The 26112-nt window shown below is 41.3% G+C and overlaps 1 protein-coding gene across 7 annotated transcripts in view; it reads right to left on the bottom strand.

The window, feature by feature from the left end:
- The window catches only part of NCAM1 (neural cell adhesion molecule 1), a 510722-nt gene that overhangs the window by 160208 nt on the left and 324402 nt on the right, over nucleotides 1-26112 (bottom strand). For all 7 annotated transcript variants that reach the window (XM_089673069.1, XM_089673073.1, XM_089673071.1 and 4 more), the window contains exons 2-3: nucleotides 4598-4672; nucleotides 1774-1980 (exon numbers count right to left, since the gene is read on the bottom strand). In XM_089673069.1, the coding sequence (XP_089529195.1) occupies nucleotides 1774-1980; nucleotides 4598-4672 (282 nt within the window). The remainder of the gene's footprint in view (nucleotides 1-1773; nucleotides 1981-4597; nucleotides 4673-26112) is intronic.

Here is a 26112-nt window from a genome sequence, read left to right as displayed (position 1 = left end):
AAGCCAGACAAGCTGTGTGCTATTGGCCAGCTGTGTGCGGGAGAGCCATAATTTGGATAGAGTCTGCAGGAGACAGACGGAAATCGGTGTACCAGCCAGAAGGCTGAATATCATTTGAATTGGTTTAATGTGGATACCCCTGCGGGGAAGATTGATGGAACTTTTCCTTTAAATAAAATTGGGCAAAAGGCCCTTAAAAAGAAACGAGTTGCTGTGTGCTTTGAAGAAGCTCTACCATTTAGAAGCGAGTTCCCACAATATATATATATATATATATATATATATGTATATATATACACGTTATAGAGAGAGATGGGGAGAGAAGGAGAGAGAGAGAGAAGCAGGCACACACATAGTATCGGTAAACTCGGGTGCCAGTCATGCAGTTAGTTGCATGTGTATATCACATTGTAACAAAGTTATATCAACTGACAATAAACTAAATGATAATGCTTTTATTTAAAACAGAATTTCTGGCTTTACATACCACAAGGAGCTAATATACTGCATAGGCTCCCCCTCCCCCCAGCTTCCTCTTTACTGGCTGTAATTGACAGCAGCAGGAGCCAATGGCTTCCATTTTTGTCTCTGAGCAAATCAGGAGGGAGAAAGTCAAGAGATCCTCTCCTGCTCATCACTGGATCAAGATCAAGCTCAGGTAAGTCTACAGAAGAGGAGGGGAGAGGGGGGGGGGATCTATATACAACATTTTTTTTTGTACCTTAATGCAGAGAATTCATTAAGGTAAAAACTGCCTTTAGAACCAGTTCTATAAAAGTATAAAAGAAAAAGATCATCTACTGTAGGTCATCCTAGATTGTAAGCTCCAAGGAGCAGGGCCCTTGAACCCCTTGTGTATTGTATTGTTACTGTACTTTCTCGTGTACTGTCTCCCATTATAATGTACAGCGCTGAGCAAACTGTTAGCGCTTTATAAATACTGTATAATAATAATAATAATCTAGGCACATTCACAAGCCTACATTTGCAGTATTTGCTGTCCATTAACTGGTGCTGAACCTTAACATTTATAGAAGTCATATCATTTCTCAGCAGCAAATGCAAGGAGTGAATGCTGGCATATGTGCATGAGAAAAATAAACAGAGTAGTAAACGTCTGGTGAACGTACATAGTAATGATTGAGTGGGGCAACTCCTCCATAGTAATCAATAGAGAAACACTGAAAAAAAAACAACAATTCCCTCTTCTAAAATTGGTGAATACACAAAAAGAGAGCAGGGTACAAACCTTCCCATAGAAACACTATAGGACTGTAAAACTGGGCTATAAAATACAGTAAATGCTGAGAACACATAAAAAATGCTAAATTAAGATGCGATGAACACATGACCCAGTCTGGCAAATGAGGGGTGAATCTGGTTAGTAACTGCACTTTATAGTTATAGAAGCAAATCCTAGCAGTGAATAGTCAGCAGGGGTGGACTGACCATTTGGAAACTCGGGCACTGCCCGAGGGCCCGGGGTCAGGAGATGCCCCTGGTACCTTTTTCATAGGCTTTTTTGAGTTTGGGCAAGGAAACAGGGGCCCCATGATCCCCTATTGCCCGGGGGCCCCATGAGTTGTCAGTCCGCCCCTGATAGTCAGTGAATGATTAGTGAAGCTGCTCCTATGATGTGCTCCAAAATATGTTCTGGAGGGCGTAAACTGGTTAAACGAATACTAGAGCAAGATAAATACTTGTGAAAAGATTGTACATCCTTATAATAGTAGCTAACAGATCAGTCTATGATTAATTATTTGAAGAGCTTACGATAAATCTGAAGTTTAACAGTGCTTTCTGCCCGTCCTTCTGGACCAGTAGCGATACATTTGTAGGTCCCGGCATCTTGAATGCTGGCATTGTATATAGTAAGAGTGGATGAATAGTCATCACTTTTCACTACTGAGATCTGCTGTTGGCTGGTCAGCTTTTCTCCGGAAGGTGATTCCCAGTAGATTTCAGAAGCCTCACCAGTTACTAAAATACCACAGAGAGAAGGATACAAGGAGAAAACAATTAGCGGCTTTACTGATATTGTAAATACAGGTTAACTGCAATTTATTGCATAGAGATTTCATGTCAATGTGAAAACAAGAAATAGTAACAGAATGGAATGCTACATTTTGCCTGATATAAACTAGAATCAAGGGTTTGAAAGGAAAGAGATTCAGAGATTAAAAATGGAAAAAAAGAAAATGCCTTTGATATCTAAATGCTGTAATGCTTTAATGCAAGCAATAAGTAGATCTATACCTTTCAAGTTAATGGAAAATCTCTCACAATCTCTGCACACGCAGATCTAGCTGATGGTGGAGGAGGTTTGTGAAAGAATTTCCAATCACCTGCTGCCCACATTGTTTTTTTCCGTTTTGTAAGTTATTTCCTCTCCACTGGAATGGGGGTTAAAAATTAACAAATAAAATTTAGGAAAAATAGCAATTCTCCCTTGTGATAAATTCTCAGACATGACTTACTATATATGTCTAGAGCTAATCCCATAGGAGCTGCAGGAGTACTGTCCAAATCTTCCCCACTTACTCTGCCCTGCAGCCAGGCACATAGGCTCACTCACACATTTCTCCAATAACCAGTCTAGGGGTGTTGTTTTTGTTGTTTTTGTTTTTGAAGAATTGGGATAGGTATGAGGTAGATGAGTAGAATACTCCAAGATAGGAACTATGTACAATGAGGACTTTGTCTAACCTTCAGGGCAAGCTATATCAAAGTTCCTGCTTGAATCAAACAGTGGAATTTAGCTTAAGGCAGGCACAACAAGTAGCAGCAGTAACAGCAGTGACTTCTTTAGAGCTCCAGAGCAGTGTTCCTTTAACCACTTCAAATCCGGACACTTTCACCCCCTTCCTGTCCAGGTCAATTTTCAGCTTTCAGTGCTATCACATTTTGAATGACAGTTCTGCGGTCATGCAACACAGTACCCATATGAATTTTTTAGCATTTTTTTTGAGACAGATAAAACTTTATTTTGGTGGTATTTATTCACCACTGGGATTTTTTTTTTGCTATATAAATGAAATAGTCCAAAAATTAAAAAAAAGGGGTTTTCTTATAACATTTTGCAAAAAAATAATCTTTCTTCATAAATCTTGGCCAAAATATATTCAGTTATCTTTTTTAGAAAAAAAATAACCCAAATTAGTTTATAACCAAAAATTATAATTTTTCTTTTTTTTTTTCAATTTTTCTTTTATTTTTTATATTATTATTTATGTTTTTGTTTTGTTTTTTAACATACTGTCACCCTAGCAGTACCGTGTCACCATAGTGACACCGTATTACTTGTGGGGGTGATGAAGATTTTGTTGTTGTTTTTTTTGTTTTTTGTTTTTTACACTGATTGCTTTTATACCCATAAAGGCTGTAAAAACAATAATTTCTCCTCTCTGGCTGCATTCTTTCAGCCATTGAGAAATACTGTGTGAGATGTGTTTGGTCACAGCTTTTCACATGGTACAAGGCTGTTGTGAATAGCCTTGTACCATGTGATCTCTGTGATCATTCACACATTTCACACGTAGTAAGCAATGATGTCAGAAGGGACATCTTGCTTACTACAATTCATGTGATCACTGATTGGCCAATCAGTGATCACATGATCGGGGCCTCACACAGAGGTCCCGTACAGCGATCGGTGTTCCTCTGTGTCCTCCGGACACAGTGGGCACTGGATAGCGGTGCTGTGCACTCCCAGGGAGCGCGCACAAGCAGGGAAGTGGGGAGGACATTTATAAATGGCCACCTGACCCTGCACTGCTCCCGTCCGGCCGTTTATATACATAGGCCAGACGTGAAGTGGTTAATTAGTGGTGGACAGATGGACAAAGCTCTCCGGAACACAAGTATTTCCTTTGCTAAACCCGCAGCTGACTTCCTAGCACCAGAGGTGGTTAAACAGCAGACAGTCTCTAGGATCCTTAGGGATGGCTATACTCACAAGGCCCAAAAGCACCTAGCTAGCACCTAGCCAGATTAGATCTTCAGTAGACAGCCCCTCCGTCAGCATAGCTGAACCCATGTCTCAGCAATTCAGGCCCTCAGGTAGCACAACTGAGGCCCACGGCAGCAGCTGTCTGGGAGGGCAACGTGCCCTCTCCCAGGCTTGGGCAATCCTAGTCAGGAAAGAGCCCCATGTACTCAATGAATATATAAAGTTACCCAGCATGCCTTGGAGCCACTCTCTGTGGGATAGGCTGAGGCTGTATCAATATTAATGCTGCAATCTGCAGAACTCTATAGCTATTATCCAGAACCTTTGGCAGTCTCCTGGATACAGAGAAAGCTAGGCAGACTAACAGCACCTGAGCACACAGAGCAGACCTCACTAAATGATCACAGCTCACCCAGTACAGTGAGCTAACTATACTTTTACCTAACAATAATTACAGCCACTCTGCCTACAGAGTGACAACTAAATTCACCTATCAAAAACATAACTAATCCTATCTATCTAATCATAGCTCCTACCTAGGAGGGTGCTACACATAACAGGAGGGGTAGGCAAACACTCTCCTCTTTACATGTACATGATTCTGTTATGACTTATCTCATGGGTTTAATCGATTTTGAAGACACGTACCTTGACATAAGAAGAATTTAGACTCCTCCAGGCCTATTTCTCCTTGATCAGGAACTATTGTAACTTCTAGAGCTGCTGAAATAGAAAACATGAAAGATATTAGTTTTTATAAACCTTTTATAAACTTTTTTCAGACAGCCTCATCAAAATACTACATTTATTGAATAAAATGAAAGTATAAATTTGCTTTTGACTCAGTTCAGATACGTAATGTTGGATTCACGCTATTGGGATGCATGAGTCTGAACATAAGCTCGAAAGAGCAGGGCCCTCGAACCCCTCGTGTACTGTTTTGTTACTGTATTGTCTCATGTTCTGTCCCCCACTAAAATGTACAGCGCTGAGCAAACCTTTTGGCGCTATATAAATACTGTATAATAATAATAATAATAACATGTGTCTAAACCAGCACAGTTGCTAAATGGTTAGCACTTTCGCCTGCTGGCACAAGGGTCGCTGGTTTGAATCCCAGCCATGGCACCACCTGCCTGGAGTTTGCATGTTCTCCCTGTGCCTACATGGGTTTCCTATGGGTACTACAGTTTTCTCCCACACTCCAAAGACATGCTGATGGGTTAATTTGATCCAGGGGCAGACTGACCATTTGGAAACTCATGCACTGCCCGTGGGCCCGGGGTCAGTAGGGGGCCCCATGAGATGCCCCTGGTACCTTTTTCATAGGCTTAGTTGAGTTTGGGCAAGGACACAGGGGCCCCATGATGCCCTATTGCCCGGGGGCCCCATGAGTTTTCAGTCCGCCCCTGATTGGATCCTGTTTAAATTGGCACTAGTATGAGAATGTGAGTTAGGAACCTTAGATTGCAAACTCCTTGACGGTTAGGGACTGAATGTACAATATATATGTGTAAAGTGCTGCGCAAATTGACGGCGCTATATAAGTACATGTAATAGGTAAAAAAGTGCATGAACAATAGTGTGTTAGCATATGTTGTGGTGTGCTATTAAGAATGAATGGCATTAAGATGCATCAACAAACATAACACTTGTTGCACTTTGCAGTATAGGGCTAATGCATGTGCAGGGGCAGAGTGAACCCAGCTTACATGGATAGTTTTCCTTTGTTCAACCAGTGGATCGAATGAAACAGAAAACTGGCAGATTCCCGCATCTACACAGCTCATGCGGATGCTGAAAACTTCCCCTTGGTTCACTATTGTATTCTGATTCCCCCCCCATCAGAATACACTGAGCAGTGCTGCAGCCATTGGCCGCATATGCTGATCAAATGCTGGTTTTCCAGCAAGATCATTTGATAAAAGTCAGTCTAATGGTCTAACTGTTGAACAGAGAGAGATACAGATGCATCGACATTTGGCTGGTTCCTGCAGACTAATTTTGAGCTAGAGCTAAGCTATACCGGTGATTTTAATATTATTTTATAGTATTTTATTTTAATAAACGACTCACTTACAGGAAGTCACGTTATTAGACTAGAGCTATACATTAGGCTAGAACTATGAAAGAGACTTATATTACTTTAATTGGGCTTCCAAATTGCTTATGAATAATTACTAGGAGTAGTAATTGATCGTTCTCATATTTTCCACATTGATGTCTACAGTATGGGAAAAGCATTTACATCTATAACTATAGACGGCAAACAATTTTCCTAAATGTACTATTGATGCCTCTTAGCTATAAAGTGAACATGATATAAACCTGTGTAATTCAAACTGAGCAAGTGATGAAATAATGCCTAAAGCAGAATGAGATCTGCATATCAGAGTGATCAATAGATCCAGACATATGGGCCAATGTCTACCAAAAAAAATCTTTGGGTACTTTTATTTTTGGTTAATTATTTAGTTAGAAGATTCACTTTAGACACACAAATAATCTGTTGTGTATAATGGTCAGGTTGTACGTAATTTAGGTAAATGGTAAAAAATCTCATTAGACATAAAATAAATATGAACAGAATGCAAACTGGAAAACTAGAAAGATTTAAATGACTCATGTAAAGTAATTCTATAGAAAATACTTCAAGATGGATCACCTTTGTGAGCCTCATAGATGTATTTTTGGTTAATTACGTATTTAGGAGAGTGTATTTAGATGTACAATGTATAATGCATCCATAGCAGTACATTAGAATGTTTGTGTTAACAGAATAGGAAAAGATACATAATAAATGTAATAATAATAAAATGAGTATTTTAAGAGAACATTTAATCAACATATGGTTGAAACATATGATGAAAGTTTTGTCAAAACAGTTCACTCTGCAGAGAGATTTCTCTTTCTTCTGCATAGTAACTACAGGTGGTTGCTCACTTAGCACTGCCAACATTTACAGTACTCCTTGTGTGAGAAGACATTCTCTGATTGGACAAGGTGGAGAGTCAGTGTGGTAACATCTTGATCTCCACCTCATCTAATCAGAGAATGTCTCGTATTTATGGAAAGAATAGAAGGCTTTCTGTGAATGGTGTCAATATTGAGCGATACCCTTCGCGGTTACTATGCAGAAGGGTAGCTATTTGGCTCAGCACCCAAAAGATTACTGCAATTGCTGTAGTAGTGCCAACTACTACAGTGGTTTGCAGCTTCCATGTGGATCCCATAGATGTGAAATAATCTTACATTCATTGGTCCAAGCTGTACCAATGTAACTATGCAAATAAAAGCATACTTTGATTCAAACATACTTGTAACAAACATAGATCTATATTCAGACAAAAAAAAAGAGCCATGGTATACTTGATATTTCAGAATGATTCATGTTTGGTTCATCTTTAACCACTTCCAGACCAGATACTTTTACCACCTTCCTGACCAGGGCAATTTTCAGCATTTAGCGCTATCACTCTTTGAATGACAATTGCGCGGTCATGCAACACTGTACCCAAATTAATTTTTTTACCATTTTTTTGAGACAGATAAAGCTTTATTTTGGTGGTATTTATTCACCACTGGGATTTGTATTTTTTTGATATGTAAATGAAATGTCCAAAAATTTTGAAAAAAAGTGTTTTTTTATAAAATTTTGCAAATAAATAATATTTCATCATAAATCTTAGCCAAAATTTATTCCGTTATCTTTTTAGTAAAAAAAAAAATTCAAATTAGTTTATAACCAAAAATTATAATTTAAACATTTTTTTTTACATTTTTATTTTATTTTTTTATATTATTATTATTATTTTTTTTACATACTGTTACCCTAGCAGTACAGTGTCACCATGGTGACACTGTACTACTTGTGGGGGGGGTGATGAAAATTTTTTTTTTTTTTACACTGATTGCTTTTACACCCATATAGGATGTAAAAGCAATCATTTCTCTTTCTCTCTGTCTGCATTCTTGCAGTCATTGAGAAGTACTGAGTGAGCTGTGATTGGTCACAGCTTGTCACATGGTACAAGGCTTTTGTGAATAGCCTTGTACCATGTGACCTCTGTGATCATTCACAGATTTCACACTTAGTAAGCAATGATGTCACAAGTGACATCTTGCTTACTACTTTGCATGTGATCACTGATTGGCCAATCAGTGATCACATGATCGGGACCTCATACAGAGGTCCCGTCCGACGATCAGTGTTTCACTGTGTCCAGAGGACACAGCGGGCACCGGATCGCAGTGCTGCGCACTCCCAGGGAGCGCGCATAAACAGGGTGCGGGGAGGCCGTTTATAAACGGCCACCCAACCCTGCAGTGCCACCGCCCGGCCGTTTATATGCAACGACTGGTTGGGAAGTGGTTAAAAGAGGAGGTATTTAAATTTACAACACTCTTGCAAAATTGACCAAATGGATTGAGGCAACATGTTTATACAACGCACTTCCGGTCCGCTTTACTAACGTCATACGTCACTTCCGGTGAGTGGAACGCACGCTGAGAGGTGCGTTCCAGCGGCCACTTTGGGAACTGTGTGTCTGTCAATTTATTGTCATCCTCTGCACAGATAGCTGTGGGATTTCTGCAGTATATCGTGGATGGTGTTCTGATGATGTTTGGCCATTGTGGGCTACACAATAAAGAACCTTTTATATTGCTGCATACCATGAATGACTTGGCATCATTATTATATATTTAAGAAGAAGTTAGTAGCAATCTTACACTATATGCTATACTTTCTTCTTTGGCACAATGGTGGAGCGTTTTGTTTGGAGAAAGGCAGTTGAAGAATCTTTTTAGTCTGGTGTGGTGGAATGGAGGTCTGGAGGCGTTAAGAGGGGGTGTAGGATCCCTAAAAGTCCTAAAAGGCTTACTATTCGCCAATATCTGGTGAGTGCGATTAATGTTGGTTTCTCACTGGTGGATGGTGGAAGCACTTATGACAGAAGGATAATCACATTATAAATGTATTCGTGAAGCACTTTGAAGTTGAAGAAAAAGGCTAAAGTTTCATAATGTTATATATATATTTTGATGATTTTTGATATTTTCATGGACACATTAATTTTGGACACTTTAAATCACATTATGAGTTTTTCATTTTATTTGGATACTATGTGAAATTTTATACTAGTATTTTTCTTTTTATGTATCATTTGTTGGGTATTGCGCTGTTTATTTGATTAATTTGATGATTTAGTGTTTACACTAGTGCACAGCAGCATCCTATATATATTATATATTTTTTAGTCGGAGGGGTTTGTTCTGTGGCGCAGGAGTATATATTTATAAATGTTTATACAATGGTTTATACAATCGAAAACCAGACAGGCCAGAATAACCATCTATGGCCAAGAAGGCAAAGTTATGATCATTGACATGGGGATCGTACTGATAGACTCTTTGAGAGGTATAAGAAGACAACTGCGTGACTTATCAAACCAGCATCAACTCATAATGAAAATATCAATGACAATCTTCAACTTCAAGGTAAATTAAGAAAATCACTTTCTAACTTTTACTTTTAAGCAAGTTTACTTTAGGACCAGTACAAAAGTGGCTTCTTGCTGGAATTCTCCTTGTACAGTTGCAAGAAAAAGTATGTGAACCCCTTGGGATTACGTGGAGTTTTGCATGAATTGGGCATAAAATGTGCTCTGAACGTCATCTAAGTCACACCAATAGAAGAACACAGTCTGCTGAACATAATACTACACAAACATTAGATGTTGCCATGGTTTAATTGTACATAACATGTAAACATTCACAGTGCAGGGAGGAAAAAGTATGTGAGGCCCTAGCTTAATGACCTCTCCCAGAGCTAATTGGATCCAGGAGTGAGCCAACCTTGACTCCAATCAGTGTGATGATATTGGATGTGTTGCTGACAGCTGTCCTACCCTTAAAAAACACACACCTGTTTTGGGTTTACTGGTTTCAAGAAGCACTGTCTGATGTGAACCATGCCTCGCAGAAAAGAGCTCTCAGAAGACCTACGATCAAGAATTGTTGACTTGCATGAAGCTGGAAATGGTTACAAAAGTATCTCCAAAAGCCTTGATGTTCATGTGTCCACGGTAAGACAGACTGTCTACAAATGGAGAAAGTATAGCACTGTTGCTACTCTCCCTAGGCGCGGTCGTCCTGTAAAAATGACTGCAAGAGCACAGCGCAGAATGCTGCATGAAGTAAAGAGGAATCCCAGGGTGTCAGCTAAAGACCTACAGAAATCTCTGGCACATGCTAACCTTTTTGTTGACACATCTACAATAAGGAAAACATTAAACAAGAATGGAGTACATGGGAGGACACCTTGGAGGAAGCCATTGCTGTCCAAAAAGAATATTGCAGCACGTTTGAAGTTTGCAAAAGAGCACCTGGATGTTCCACAGCACTACTGGCAAAATATACTGTGGACAGATGAAACCAAGATTGAGTTGTTTGGGAAGAACACACAACACTATGTGTGGAGAAAAAAAGGCACAGCACACCAACATCAAAATCTCATCCCCACTGTAAAACATGGCGGAGGGAGCATCATGGTTTGGGGCTGCTTTGCTGCCTCAGGGCCTGGACGGATTGTTGTCATTGATGGGAAAATGAATTCCAGAGTTTATCAAGACATTTTGCAGGAAAACGTACGACCAACTGTCCGCCAACTGAAGCTCCGCAGAGGATGGGTGATGCAACAGGACAATGACCCAAAGCATACAAGTAATTCAACAAAACAATGGCTGCAACAGCACAGAATACGCCTTCTGGAGTGGCCCAGTCAGAGTCCTGACCTCAACCCAATTGAAATGCTGTGGCATGACCTTAAGAGAGCGATTCACACCAGACATCCCAAGAATATTGCTACACTGAAACAGTTTTGTGAAGAGGAGTGGTCCAAAATTACTCCAGATCGTTGTGCAGGTCTGATCTGCAACTACAGGAACCATTTGGTTGAGATTATTGCTGCCAAAGGAGGGTCAACCAGTTATTAAGTCCAAAGGTTCACATACTTTTTCCTCCCTGCACTGTGAATGTTTACATGTTATGTGCAATTAAACCATGGCAACATCTAATGTTTGTGTAGTATTATGTTCAGCAGACTGTGTTCTTCTATTGTTGTGACTTAGATGATGTTTAGAGCACATTTTATGCCCAATTCATGCAAAACTTCACGTAATCCCAAGGGGTTCACATACTTTTTCTTGCAACTGTATATAGTAGTCATTTTGGCTATTTTATATTTTATCTAATTATCCTTTAAGATGACATCTTCATAAAATTACTTGAATCGTTGATTTCAGAGAGTAAAAAAGGTTGAAAAAGTATTACAGCAACTTGATGTTATTACACCATATTGCAAACATTTAATCACTCTCCTGTGTCTGAGAAATGGCAGCACTGTCATCAGAGGTCAGATTGTACTTAATTTAAGTAAATGGTCAAAAATCTCATTAGACATAAAATAAATAGGAACAAAAAGCAAATTGGAAAACTAGAAAGATTTATATGACTCATGAAAAGCAATTCTGTAGAAATTGCTCCAAGCTCGGTCACCTTTGTGAGCTTCATAAATATCTACTTAGATAAAAAAAGTACTTTAGCAACAAATTTTGTTAACAGTAATCTTTTGAAATGTATCTGTGCTAAATAGTGAAATGATGGAGAGAACTGAAGTGAATTTCCACTGTAGTCTCTACTTATTTCCAGCTGAAAGTCATTTTGATGTTTAGGCAGCAAACAGAGTTCAAGGGGAACTCCACCCAAATAGGGAAGTTCTGCTTTAAGTCCTCCTCCCCTGCCATATTTGGCTTGTCATTTTTTTTTCGGGGGGGGGGGGAGGGTTACTTAGTTTTGACAGGTTCCTTCACCCACTTCTGCTTGGATCACATAGGCAATCCGAGTGGAAGTTCTCTCCCAACCCCCCCATGACTGGTCCCAAAAGAGTGAAGGACAATTCACAAAGCATATACAGGATTTGTAGCTGCTGACTTTTGAATCTTTTTCCAAAGTGAACCTCCTCCTTCAGGATTGCCAAGAGGCATAGGAGTGAGTAAAGTAAAAAATACAGTAGGTACAGCTAAAGGCTCGTATATGATAATCCAAACAAATACCAAATCCATTTACTAAGAGATGTACAAGCTTCAAAAGTTAAACAAAAAAATGAAACTTTAGGTATAGGTATGCTTATAATAAAGTGCTTCCACACATATGTTTTAATTGTGGACCATAATTCTATTTTAAATGATTTCTAAATCCAAGAACAAAATGTAAAATATTGCAGGTCATGAGTCTTTCGATGTGGTGGCTGAAAAAGTTTTCTTTTTTTCTGTTTTTTCCTTTATTTTTGCCTGGTAATCCTGCAAGTCACACTGTTCCTCTCCTACAGTGACAATGCTAATACAAAGTACTGCAGCTTTGGAGGAGCACTTTCGACATTGTAGGCTAGCTGCTCCTAATTAATACTACAACTAAACTTCTCTATATCCTCATCCCTATAATAAGGGGCGGTGGGGGTGGGGGGTTGGTTCTGCAGTTCACCAGAGGCTAACACTATATATAAATGGTAGAACATCCACATTATATCATCTAGGTTGTTAAATAAATGAAGCTAAACAAGGTATTGGAGCTCAATTATAAGAAGAGATATTGCTATCCACTCTTCATCACATTGCCCTTCCCTATGCACACTGGGGCCCATCCCATGTATAAAATTCAAGCTTCAAATGTGCAGCCAGCAGAGCCCTAGGAGGACTTGTTGTTTAATTGAGTACAGAGCACTTTATAAGTGGAGGATAGCCAGAGTCATGTGACAGATCACAAGATCAGGCTCTCCACCAGCTTTAGGTCCCCAAAGACAACAGAGTCCACATCACTGTGCTTTATGAATGCATTTTCTTTTAAAATAAATCATGTAAAGACAAACTTTAACCCTTTGAGGACCAAGGGACTTATTTGTCCCATGTTTGTAATTGCGTGTATCATCTGATTAAGAACTTAAAACTCTTTTTTTTTTTGGTTTGAGTCAAAATATTAGTTCTTATCAACAAACAACAAATGGATCTAGATTTTTGCCAATTATTTCATGAAATGGCTTAGTTACAGCAACTGAAGTGTACGAACTTTAAAAACAAAAAAATTGATTCTTTTGGCGTTCCAAAATCTTACGGTCCTCAAAGGGTTAACCAAATAACTAAATATACAGCTGAACTACATGTGGCAACTGTTTTCACATAATTTGTAACGCTATGAAGAGAGTTTTGAGATCCAGATACCCTTGCATACGGCACAGTAAAGTCCTCAACCACCAGTACAGCACCATCATAACTTAGTCAATAACCCTGGTCAAATCAATCTCCAAGACTGATTGGACATTAATATGTAATAGGCAGCAAGATATTGATGAGGTCTTCTCCCTGCTCACTCCTCCCATCAGCATTTTTCACTATAAATACAGAGGCACTCCAACAGAGGCTAGGTCAGAAAGCAGCAAAGACTCTTAGGAATCTAAAGTTTTAGTTTGTGACATGGTTGGCCTAATTTACCAAACCACCATTATGATGGGAAAAAAGGGGGGCACAGAGCAAGTGATAGCATGAAAACCTATATATTTACTGTTCACCTTTGTAAGTAAAATAAAAAAATAGCTATAAAATTCAATAGCACCCATCTTGCATACAGTGCATAGGGATTCCTATCAAATCTAAGGTCTGAAATTCTGTGCCAGATTTTCTCCCAGATTAATCTCTTATCTACCAAGTTAGGTTTGTAAATGTCAAGATATTCAAGGGGTTAAAACAAGCTCACTGCTGCTGCCGTGAGCTTGGTTAGTATTGATTTTTACAACCAACTCCCAGCTTTCATGTAAAAGTGATCCTAGTGGCTCTATAATCAGTGCTTGATTATCTGCAGTGGAGGGCAAGGAAGGCATTGGGGGTGACCTCTAATGTCTCCGCAAAGAGTTCCTCTTTCCTGTCTATAGGGGACTTGTTAGCCCCTTTATGATAGCAATAAAGATAATTGAAAAACAATTTAAAGAAAAGTGTAAAAAATGTGCTGTAATAAAACAAATAAATATACCGTATATACTCAAGTATAAGCCGACCCGAATATAAGCCGAGGTACCTAATTTTACCACAAAAAACTGGGAAAAACTATTGACTCGAGTATAAGCTGAGGGGGGAGGAATAGTGCCCCATCGTTGGTGTCAGTTGCGGGGAGGAATAGTGCCCCATCATTGGTGTCAGTGGCGGGAGGAATAGTGCCCCATTGTTGGTGTCAGTGGGGGGAGGAATAGTGCCCCATCATTGGTGTCAGTGTGGGAGGAATAGTGCCCCATCGTTGGTGTCAGTGGGGGGAGGAATAGTGCCCCATCATTGGTGTCAGTGTGGGAGGAATAGTGCCCCATCGTTGGTGTTAGTGGGGGGGAGGAATACTGCCCCATCGTTGGGTGTCAGTGGGGGGAGGAATAGTGCCCCATCATTTGTGTCAGTGTGGGAGGAATAGTGCCCCATCGTTGGTGTCAGTGGGGGGAGGAATAGTGCCCCATCTTTGGTGTCAGTGGGGGGAGGAATAGTGCCCCATCGTTGGTGTCAGTGGGGGGAGGAATAGTGCCCCATCGTTGGTGTCAGTGGGGGGAGGAATAGTGCCCCATCGTTGGTGTCAGTGGAGGGAGGAATAGTGCCCCATCGTTGGTGTCAGTGGGGGGAGGAATAGTGCCCCATCGTTGGTGACCCCTGCTCCAGCCTGGGCTCGCTCGCTCCCTCCCTCTCCCATGGTACACACTTACCGGTCAGATGTCTTCCTTCTCCAGCCGCTCTCCTCCTCTTCACTCGCTCGATCTTCGCGGTGCCGCTCGGCTCCTACTCTCCAAGCTCCACCTCCTCGCCGGTGATTGGCCGCCGGAACTGTAGCTCAGGAGAGGCACACAGGTGCCCAATCACCGGCGAGGAGGTGGAGCTTGGAGAGGAGGAGCCGAGCGGCACCGCGAAGATCGAGCGAGTGAAGAGGAGGAGAGCGGCTGGAGAAGGAAGACATCTGACCGGTAAGTGTGTACCTTGGGAGAGGGAGGGAGCGGCGAGGATTGATCCCGGGGGTGTGTCCAGATGACAGGGACGGCATGTCATCTGCAGACGTTGACTCGAGTATAAGCCAAGGGGGCCGTTTTTCAGCACAAAAAATGTGCTGAAAAACTCGGCTTATACTCAAGTATATAGGGTAATTATTTTTTTCAGCAACCCCTACCACATACACACCCAGAGCACACACATAGAATGCGTGTTCTAAGAGGACTTCGAGCTACAGTTGTTTTGCCATTATCTGATCTTTTTACTCAATCTCTTCTAACAGGAGAAATTCCCCATAACTAGCAGGCAGCTTATATTATACCTATGAACAAAAAAGGTAGCAAGGTAGAAGCTGGCAATTACAGGCCCTTGAGTTTAACAACTGTTGTAGTCAAGTTAGTGGAATCACTCTGGAAAAGAATAATCATCTCTTCTGGTCTCTTAAAAAGACACAATTTGCTTTATCCAAAGCAGCATGGCTTTACTGAGGGCAGATTATGTCAGACTAATATGATTGAATTTTTTGCCTATATCACACATATTTTGAACCAGGGTGGTGCTGTGGACATAGACTATCTTGAGTTCAACAAGGCATTTGATACAGTCCCACTTAATGATCTAATAGAAAAGTTGTACAAGCTAGGACTTAACCCTTGGGTGAATTAGTGGTTATGCAGTTGGCTAAAGGACAGATACCAGTGTGGTTGTAAATGGGGTTCACTGGACCAGTCACTATTGGTGTACCCCAAGGCCCTATACTAGCTACTGTTCTATTTAACCTATATGTAAGTGATATAACAAATGGGTTGTTGGGTAAGGTATGTATTTTTGTTGATGACACAAAGGTGTGCAATAAGGTTAATATCCCTGGAGGTACTTGTAAAGTGGAACATGATATGGCATTGCTGGAAGGTTGGTCAAAACTGTGGAAATGGCAGTTCAATGTTTCTAAATGTAAAATAATACATCTAAAAAAATGAATCCCTTGATAGAGTACAAAATTGGGACTTCTTGGCTAGCTCTACAAAGAAAAAATATTTGGGCATGCTTATTTCAGATGATTGCAAATTGAGCAACAGTGAGACCAAGCAGTGAGAAATGTGAATAGAATTGTAGGATGCATTACTAGATGGGTCACCAGCAGGGGGAAGGAGGTCCTAATCCACCTATAAAGATCTTTAGTTAGATCTCATTTAGAATATTATATCCAGTTCTGGAAACCTCACTTACAAAAAGATACTGTATTGATAAAATAGAACAAGTTCAGAGATGGGCAGCAAAAATGGTGAAAGGTCTTAGAGATTAAACATTTTAGGAGAGACTTCAGGAACTTAATAAGTACAACCTGGAGGAAAGAATGGGAAGGGGAGACATCAAGGGGTTGAATAAGGTTCAGGAGGGTAGTATTGTCAACATTAAGCCAGGATCACGAACGCAGTGATATTACTTCAAACTAGCAGGAGGGAAGTAATCTTAAAGAAAAAAATATATATATATACACACATATATATATATCACAGTTGTGTTCAAAATAATAACAGTGTGTTGAAAAAAGTGAATAAAGCTCAAAATCCTTCTAATAGCTTTTATTTCCATCCACACAAATGCATTGGGAACATGACACATTCTATTCCAAATCAAAACATGAAGAAAAATATATCAAATTTGTGTTGTTCCTCTAAAAAAATTGAAGAAAAGTGAATATTAGACCTTTCAAAAAATAGCAGTGTTTGTATTCTTCTTTAGAAACTCAAACATTCACTAAATAAACTGAAAACTGTTTGAAGATTTTGCTTTCCTTTGAATCACTTAATTAATATTTAGTTGTAGTCGCACTGTTTCTGAGAACTGCTGTACATCTGTGTTGCATGGAGTCAACCAACTTCTGGCACCTGTGAACAAGTATTCCAGCCCAGGATTATTGGACTACATTCCACAGTTCTTCTCTATTTCTTGGTTTTGCCTCAGAAACTGCATTGTTGATGTCACCCCACAAGTTTTCTATTGGATTAAGATCCGGGGATTGGGCTGGCCACTCCATAACGTCCATGTTGGTCTGGAACCAAGATGTTGCACATTTACTGGTGTGTTTGGGGTTGTTGTCTTGTTGGAACACCCATTTCAAGGGCATTTCCTCTTCAGCATAAGGCAGCATGACCTCTTCAAGTATTCTGATGTATTCAAACTGATCCATGATCCCTGGTATGCGATAACCAGGCCCAACACCGTAGTATGAGAAACATCCCCATATCATGATGCTTGCACCACCATGCTTCAATGTCTTCACAGTGTACTGTGGCTTGAATTCAGTGTTTGGGGGTCGTCTGACAAACTGTCTCCGGCCACTAGACCCAAAAAGAACAATCTTACTTTCCTCAGTCCACAAAATGTTGCGCCATTTCTCTTTAGGCCAGTCAATGTGCTCTTTGGCAAATTGTAACCTCTTCAGAACGTCTTTTTTTCAACAGTGGGACTTTGCGGGGGCTTCTTGCAGATAGCTTGGCTTCACATAGGCGTCTTCTAATTGTAACAGTACTCACAGGGAACTTTAGACCTTCTTTGATCTTCCTGGAGCTGATTGTTGGCTGAGTCCTTGCCATTTTGGCTATTCTTCTATCCATTCGAATGGTAGTTTTTCGCTTTCTTCCACATCTTTCAGGTTTTGGTTGCCATTTTAAAGCATTTGCAATCATTATAGCTGAGCAGCCTATCATTTTCTGCACTTCTTTATATGTTTTCCCCTCTCCAATCAACTTTTTAATCAAGGTACGCTGTTCTTCTGAACAATGTCTGGAACGACCCATTATCTTCAGAATTTCAGAGAAAAATGCACTGTAACCAGCATGTACAACATTTGCTGCCTTCCTTCCTTAAATAAGGGCAATAATTGCCTCCTGTTTTTCAAAGAATGAATGACCTCACTAATAGAACTCCACACTGCTATTATTTTGAACATGCCCCTTTCAATGAGTGATTCAATTACAGAGAATCAGCAGCATGCATGTCATGACTGTTGGGTCTGTTGGATTTCTATTACTCTACTACAGCTGCTAGTAAATTATTTGCCATGTAGAAATATAATTTCTACCAAAAACAGTGATTGCTCTGGTTAGTGATGTCTGACTGCTATTATTTTGAACGCACCTGTATATACTGTATAATTTAATTATTTGCAATTTTCTATTTACCAAGGCCATATACACTAACATGCATACTGCAACTTAGCTTTAGACTGAATTAACAAAAGCATTATTTGTAAACTGGACATCATTGGGTAAAGCTGTCATATAGATAGTCGCCACCCTAGCCATTTTCAGAACAGCTTCACAACTTGCTACTGATCACATTAAAAAAACTATTTACAACCAGCAGTGTAATTGAAAGTGACACTACCATGTCTATTTCTTGATTTGATCTTCTGTAAAGAAAAAATGTAAAAAGGTAAAAACTTTCCTGGGATGGGTTCCAGCGCAAGACCTCTGCACTGAAGATCCATGAAAAAGATGTTCCAGCAGGTAGTGTAAGAAAAGGTCGCAGTGAAACAAAATGACTCATCAGTAGAATCTAAGTAGAAGGGAAAGGATTTCAAAGTATAGAGTGCAACAACAGCAGTGTCAGCTGGTGAGGCTCCCCTTAGGTCTGAATAATGGGAATCACCATGGAGATGGAACATTGAGTTAAAGGTTCTGTGTCTGTACTGCCTCTCTGATCTCATCTCTAGCTGACTGCAAGTAATTAAGGTTGTACCCTGTGGGATGCTGCCGAAATGACAATATCATACAAACACTACTCCTGGGCTCACAGATCATTGCAAGAAAAGACATTATATGATACAGGTGGCATCTTTATTCCGCTTTTGTTTTCCATTTTTACATCCCGTCTTCGTGCAAAACCCACAAAGTGCTAACGCCACACAATGAACTGAAATCATATTGTCCTTAATGTTACTCTTTAATTTGTTTTTCAATCTATGATAACAGAATGAAATATCCTGTGGTTATCAAATTAGATGAGTACAGGTTGATATTAAGCGACAGGCTGTCTGGAATCTATCATTTTAAAGTAGTTGCACAGACAAGGTTGTAACTGCTTAGGAGGTTCATCCAGTGCAGAGATTTACAGAGGACTGCTTAGGAGGTTCATCCAGTGCAGAGATTTACAGAGGACTGCTTATAAGGTTCATCCAGTGTAGATATTTACGCAGGGGCGTATCTGCTGAGTTGCAAACAAGGTATTTGCCTTGGGCGGCAGTTTACAGGAGGGCGGAGCCACCCCCCAGGCAGAAGGGACACTGTGTGTGTCAGCAGCAGGGCTGCCATGGGTGGGGGTACAGCTAAGCCAAACCAACACACAAGTAGGGTCAACTGGGCCAAGGGAATGGCTGTAGAGAAGGGTGAAGTGGTGGGCGGATCCCCATTGGGCACTGGGAGCGTGTGAGGGCTGGGGCCTGCTGTCAGTGTGTGCCAGAATGTGCAGGATGGCCAGGAGGTGCCAGCGGAGGGCTTGTGGAGGAGGAAGAAGAAGAGGATGAGGTCATGCTGGATGAGCCCCCTGCTGTTTTGCAGCTGCCACTGGAGTTCCTGGGGCAGATGGGACACAGACACCCCTCCTGGAGTGATCCTGACACCATCTGGAGGAGTCGCTACTGGACAGGTAAGAGCTTGGAGATCTGGTACTTCCCCACTCCTGTCTCCCTGTCCCTCCGTCACGCTGCCCCCACCCATCACCCTGCTCCACACCTGTTCTGCTTTCCCCTCCTTTACTGCTGCCCCACACCTGGTCCACTTCCCTCCTCCTGTCCTGCTGTCCCCTACATGTCCCACTACCCCCCATCTCTCCCACTGCCCCTCACCTGTCCTGTTGCACTCCTCCTGTCCCACTGCTCCCCCTCCTGTCTTGCTGCTCCCACTCCGATCCCGCTGCCCCCTCCTGTCCTGTGCCCACCCTGTCATGCTGCCTCCCCACCCATCATGATGTCCCCCGTCACGCTGTCCCCCGCCATGCTGCTCTCCGCCACACTGCCCCCATCTTGCTGCCCTCCCCCTTTCATGCTGCCTCCCTCTTGTCTTGCTACCCCCCCACCTGTCCCGATAGCCTACTCCTATCCTGATGCCCCCCCATCATACTGCCCCCCTCTTGTCCCGCTGCCCCCTCCTGTTCTGCGGCCCCCCCATCACGCTGCCCCCCTCCTGTCCCGTACCCCTCCCATGTCACACTGTCCTTCATCATGCTCCTGTCATGTCCTGAAGAGGTGGATCTTAGACAGGAAGGGGTAGGACAAATTTAGATGGGGGTGCCCGATTTTAGTCTTGCCTAGGGCAGCACAAAACCAAATGACACCACTGTATTTACGGAAGACCTCTTCCTGTAAAAATATCTCAATTTGATTGATGCAATGTATGATATGTTCCATTGCACTTATCTATTCATAGAGCTGCTTTTTCCATAAAAACAACTAGTCTGGCTCCTGCTCGAGAGTCTGGTCCACAGAGAAATCATTGGGTCATTCTTCCAGCATTCCATATTTGTGCCCTTCAGCTAATGCAGAAAATACATTAGGAGAAATGTAGGGGTGGCCATTGCTTGCCTCCTTTTGAGAATGACAATTTCCTGACTAGTATGTTGATCCTCATTGACACTTCCTGAGTCACTCGCCTAAAACCAGTATGCAGATTAGAAACGTCAATCAAAGAGACAGAAAACAGGAAATGAAGCTCCAGTATCATGAAATAAACACAATTTATTGCACATGCAGAATATTAAAATCCATGGTACAAATAAAAAGACCAAGTCAATAAAGTCAAAAGTTGTTATCTGTTCACAGGTACTGCAACAAGAGGATTGGCATGATAGCCAATCAGCTAGCATTTGCAGAATGAATCATCAGGAATTATTATTATTATTATACAGGATTTATATAGCGCCAACAGTTTGTGCAGCACTTTACACAATGAAGGTAGACATGACAGTTCCAATAAAATTTGGTACAAGAGGAAACAGAGGGTCTTGCTTGTTTGAGCTTACAAATCTAAGAGATGTCATATTCAGGGACGGACTGACCATTTGGAAACTCGGGCACTGCCCGAGGGCCTGGGGTCAGTAGGGGGCCCCATGACATGCCCCTGGTACCTTTTTCATAAGCTTTTATGAGTTTGGGCAAGGACACAGGGGCCCCATGATCCCCTATTGCCCGGGGGCCCTATGAGTTGTCAGTCCGCCCCTGGTCATATTCTATCTTTCTTTCAGGAATTGTACTGCTTCTCATCCGCCCTATAGCTGAAGTACTGCTAAAAGGCAGCATGGGTGTGCAAAATCGCATATATATATGTGATTTTGCATCTCTTGGTAAGGGGCGCACGTGCACCCCACCCATTTGCACCCGCGGCTGTCAATCCCCGGGTCCCGACTGGTGATTACTCACCGGCACCTGGTGATTGCCGAACACCTCTACCGGGGGAGGGGAACTGTTTGTAAACAAAACAGTTTTCTCCCCATCAGCTCCGGCACACTGTTTTGCATGGCTCTGCATAACACAGCCATACAAAGCAGTGTGCTTACAGTGAAGCAAAAACACAGCACACAGTTAACCCTTTCATCGCCCCACATGTTAACCCCTTTCTGCCCAGTGCCATTAGTACAGTGTCAGTGCTTTTTATTAGCACTGATCACTGTATTGGTGTCACTGGGGATGTCAGTGACACCAATTCAGTTCCCTCCAGTGTCAGAATGCACGACGCTGCTCGCTGATCGCTGCCATTACTAGTAAAAATAAAAAATAAATCCCAGTATATATACCGCCATTTGTAAAAGCTGTAATTTTCACATAAATCAATTAATTTACACGTATTGGGATTTTTTTTAGCAAAGACATTTTTACTGGACATGTTTGATAGCAAAAAGTCACAAATATTGTTTTTTGTTCTCAAAATTGTCAGGCTTTTTTTTTTATATTGCAAAAAAAAATGCACAGGCAATCAAATACCACCGAAAAAAGCTCTATTCATGGAAAAAAAAGGACTTAAATTTTATTTGGGTGCAGCATTTCATGACCGTGCAATTGTCAGTTAAAGTAACGTAGCACCGTACCGCAAAGGGGGTAAATCCTCAGGAGGGCAAGCGATTAAAGTATAACTAAAAGGTAAAACTTTTTTTAAGTTTTGGATAGAGTAGAGAGGGATTAGAAAGCTTGTAAATTTTTACTAAAAAGGATGTAAATCCGTGAGTGCTCTTGGTAAAAGCAGCTATGCACAAAAGGTAAACAGATAAAACCTTAAAAAGCTCAAAAATCAAAGTGCAGCGCTATAATGATCATAAAATGATCATAAAAGTATCCGCATCTGGTGAGTGCGTAATTTTTCTACACCTACAAACACAAGCACTGAAGTATCGTTGGAGCTGGCACTTTAAAGCACAGATTGTCACCTTATGAACTTTTATTATATATTTATTGTCACTTTATGAACTTTAAATATTTTTTATTTCATTCATTTTTTCATATTACTGGGTCATTTTAACGGACACTTTTATAATCATTTTAGCGCTGCACTTTGATTTTTGTCAATTTTTACTGCTGTCTATGCCCCTGTTAAGGCGATTTACCCTCTATATTTGTCCTGTTTACCATTATCATTGAAAATGAAAGTAAAAGTAAAAGGAAATTCAAAATTTTGGGTTGTCCCCTGAAAATTAATAGAGGGGAAATCTTCCAGTGGGGACACTGGTTCTGATGCCCTGGGGGTCCCCAATGAAATATCTTAATTTTTGGAGATTTCCTCTCACTTCCTGTTTGGCTATGGGACAGAAAGTGAAGGGAAATCTCTGCAATGGGACACAGATAGTGAAAACAAAATCTGACAGGGGTTTTATCCCTCCCTTGCTTTATCCAAAATGGGAAAAAATGCCTATACTTCTTTTAAGTGAGATTTATTTACAATGAAACAAGAAAACCATCCAAACACCAGTGTACACCAAACATAAACATATAAGTGAACCAAAAACCCAGTGATAGAATATTAGACTACCAATCCTAACAAACAAAAAGCCTAACAACTAATTATATACAATATATACAAAATAGGGACCACAAAAAGACAGGGAAAAACTGGAGATGCAGAGTGCAGATGGGAAGGAGGGAAAAACTGGGAAAAGGAAAAAGGGGGAGCAGGGTACTGGGTACAAGGCAGGAGCAAGATCAGGATAAATGGCAACAGGATCTTGTAGCAGCAAAACACTGGAGCAAGGGGGACTAATAGGGGAGGACACATATACCCTCCCAGCAGCCAGCACCACTTCTGGTGGACACTGGAATTACAACCCTCCATCCAAGGAGGCAAAGGGCCACCAGCAGGTGATCCAGGTTCTAACACATGTGTACTGGTAAACAATCTCTCTGTGCAGCTAACAGACACCACACAATGTCACGAGACACATGCTATTATAGTAGAGTTGAGCTGGACATATCCTTTATGTGGGAAAATTTATTGTACTGAATTTCGTGGATGGATAACAGTAGGAAACACTGCTCTGCAACAAATGTTTGATGAGTAAATTTTCTTTTATGTCTTCACGTTTTAAAACTGAGTCACCTTGATATGTGTAAATTAAATACAATGGGCTTCTTCCAAAAGAAGAGATGTCATAATAAAGGAGGTTAATGTGGACACCCCCTCCTTTTCCACCAGCATGCATAAAAATATAACAAACATACAAAAAATATGATGATGAGTTTCCTTAGTAATCTAATAATTTCAATGTCTCATGGCTACCCTATCTGTAAAACACACACAACTGTCTTATATATTGATGTCATCAGTGGCTGGCTTCTTCCTTCTTTCTCTCTGAGCCACCTTACTGGTGATGTCCATTCCAGATTTGTGCAGAAATAAAAATTAATGAACCTTTTCCCAGGATCTAATCTCACAAGATCATGCATTTTACCTATGAGAGTTTCCTGGAAGGCACTGGTGACGGAACCTTCTCAGGGGCATCTGGAAGGCACTGGTGACTTAACCTTCTCAGGGGTATATGGAAGGCACAGGTGACGTAACCTTCTCAAGGGAATCTGGAAGGCACTGGTGACGTAACCTTCTCAGGGGCATCTGGAAGGCACTGGTGATGTAACTTTCTCAGGGGCATCTGGAAGGCACTGGTGACGTAACCTTCTCAGGAGCATTTGGAAGGCACTGGTGATGTAACCTGCTCAGGAGCATCTGGAAGGCACTGGTGATGTAACCTTTTCAGGGGCATCTGGAAAGCACTGGTGACGTAACCTTCTCAGGGGCATCTGGAAGACATTGGCTATGTTACCAGTGCTCCAGAAAATACAAAAGTTCCAAAAATCTAATTCTTACCTATAAGAGTTTCCTGGAAGGCACTGGTGACGTAACCTTCTCAGGGGCATCTGGAAGGCACTGGTGACGTAACCTTCTCAGGGGCATCTGGAAGGCACTGGTGACGTAACCTTCTCAGGGGCATCTGGAAGGCACTGGTGACGTAACCTTCTCAGGGGCATCTGGAAGGCACTAGTGATGTAACCTTCTCAGGAGCATCTGGAAGGCACTGGTGATGTAACCTTTTCAGGGGCATCTGGAAGGCACTGGTGACGTAACCTTCTCAGGGGCATCTGGAAGACATTGGCTATGTTACCAGTGCTCCAGAAAATACAAAAGTTCCAAAAATCTAATTCTTACCTATAAGAGTTTCCTGGAAGGCACTGGTGACGTAACCTTCTGAGGGGCATCTGGAAGGCATTGGTGACGTAACCTTCTCAGGGGCATCTGGAAGGCACTGGTGATGTAACCTTCTCAGGGGCATCTGGAAGGCACTGGTGACGTAACCTTCTCAGGGGCATCTGGAAGGCACTGGTGATGTAACCTTCTCAGGAGCATCTGGAAGGCACTGGTGATGTAACCTTTTCAGGGGCATCTGGAAGGCACTGGTGATGTAACCTTCTCAGGGGCATCTGGAAGGCATTGGCTATGTTACCAGTGCTCCAGAAAATACAAAAGTTCCAAAAATCTAATTCTTACCTATAAGAGTTTCCTGGAAGGCACTGGTGACGTAACCTTCTCGGGGCATCTGGAAGGCATTGGTGACATAACCTTCTCAGGGGCATCTGGAAGGCACTGGTGACGTAACCTTCTCAGGGGCAACTGGAAGCCACTGGTGACGTAACCTTTTCAGGGGCATCTGGAAGGCACTGGTGACGTAACCTTCTCAGGGGCATCTGGAAGGCACTGGTGACGTAACCTTCTCAGGGGCATCTGGAAGGCACTGGTGACGTAACCTTCTCAGGGGCATCTGGAAGGCACTGGTGACATAACCTTCTCAGGGGCAACTGGAAGCCATTGGTGACGTAACCTTCTCAGGGGCATCTGGAAGGCATTGGCTATGTTATCAGTGCTCCAGAAAATACAAAAGTTCCAAAAATCTAATTGAAATGTACACAAAAAGTTATTTTTGCATATAATTTTAAAGTGTTTTAAAGTTCTTCAGCATGCAGAAATGCATACATCTTTTTTTTATATTTTAGGAAAAAAGTCCTCTTTAAATAGAGGGACTCTTAGAAAACCTCAATGGGTACTGGACATTCTACACCTAGCAGTCTTTTATTATTTAACTTTTCTTTCGTATAGATAGGTTCTTGACTGGAAAACAATTAACACTGATAAAATCAGGCAGGCAATCCTGTGGAGCATGGACTAATTTGGAAGCTGCTTTACCGCACTCCTGCAAAAAAACAACCTGTAGTGGTGTGATCGATGCAAGGCCAATGGGTCAAAACTCTGCAGCAATGTGATTGATTAGTTAATGAGTTACTTGAGAAAAGTCTCCAAAAAACAGGCAGCTCAGATCTGGAGCAAGTGACTTCATTAACCCAAAAATAAAAAAATAAAGCAGTGAACAGAAAGCTTTTTCCTTAGTCTTCTTCTCATGGAATAGATTTGAGGAACTGTTCAGGTGATTGTAAACAGGAATTAGATGACAATTAGAATGGCAGTGTAATAGGAAGATCTAAGGCTATTGGCATGGACCTCAAATGCAGAACAACATTAGTGTTACAAAGTAATATTCTTGAAAAGAAAAAGCCCTTCTTGG

This window comes from Staurois parvus, unplaced genomic scaffold, assembly GCF_062004578.1.
Source record: "Staurois parvus isolate SC_StPar_1 unplaced genomic scaffold, SC_StPar_1.0 ptg000135l, whole genome shotgun sequence".
NCBI classification, from domain to species: Eukaryota; Metazoa; Chordata; class Amphibia; order Anura; family Ranidae; genus Staurois; species Staurois parvus.
The sequence above is the reverse complement of the archived record's forward strand: the minus strand, read 5'-3'. Positions and strand labels throughout refer to the sequence as shown.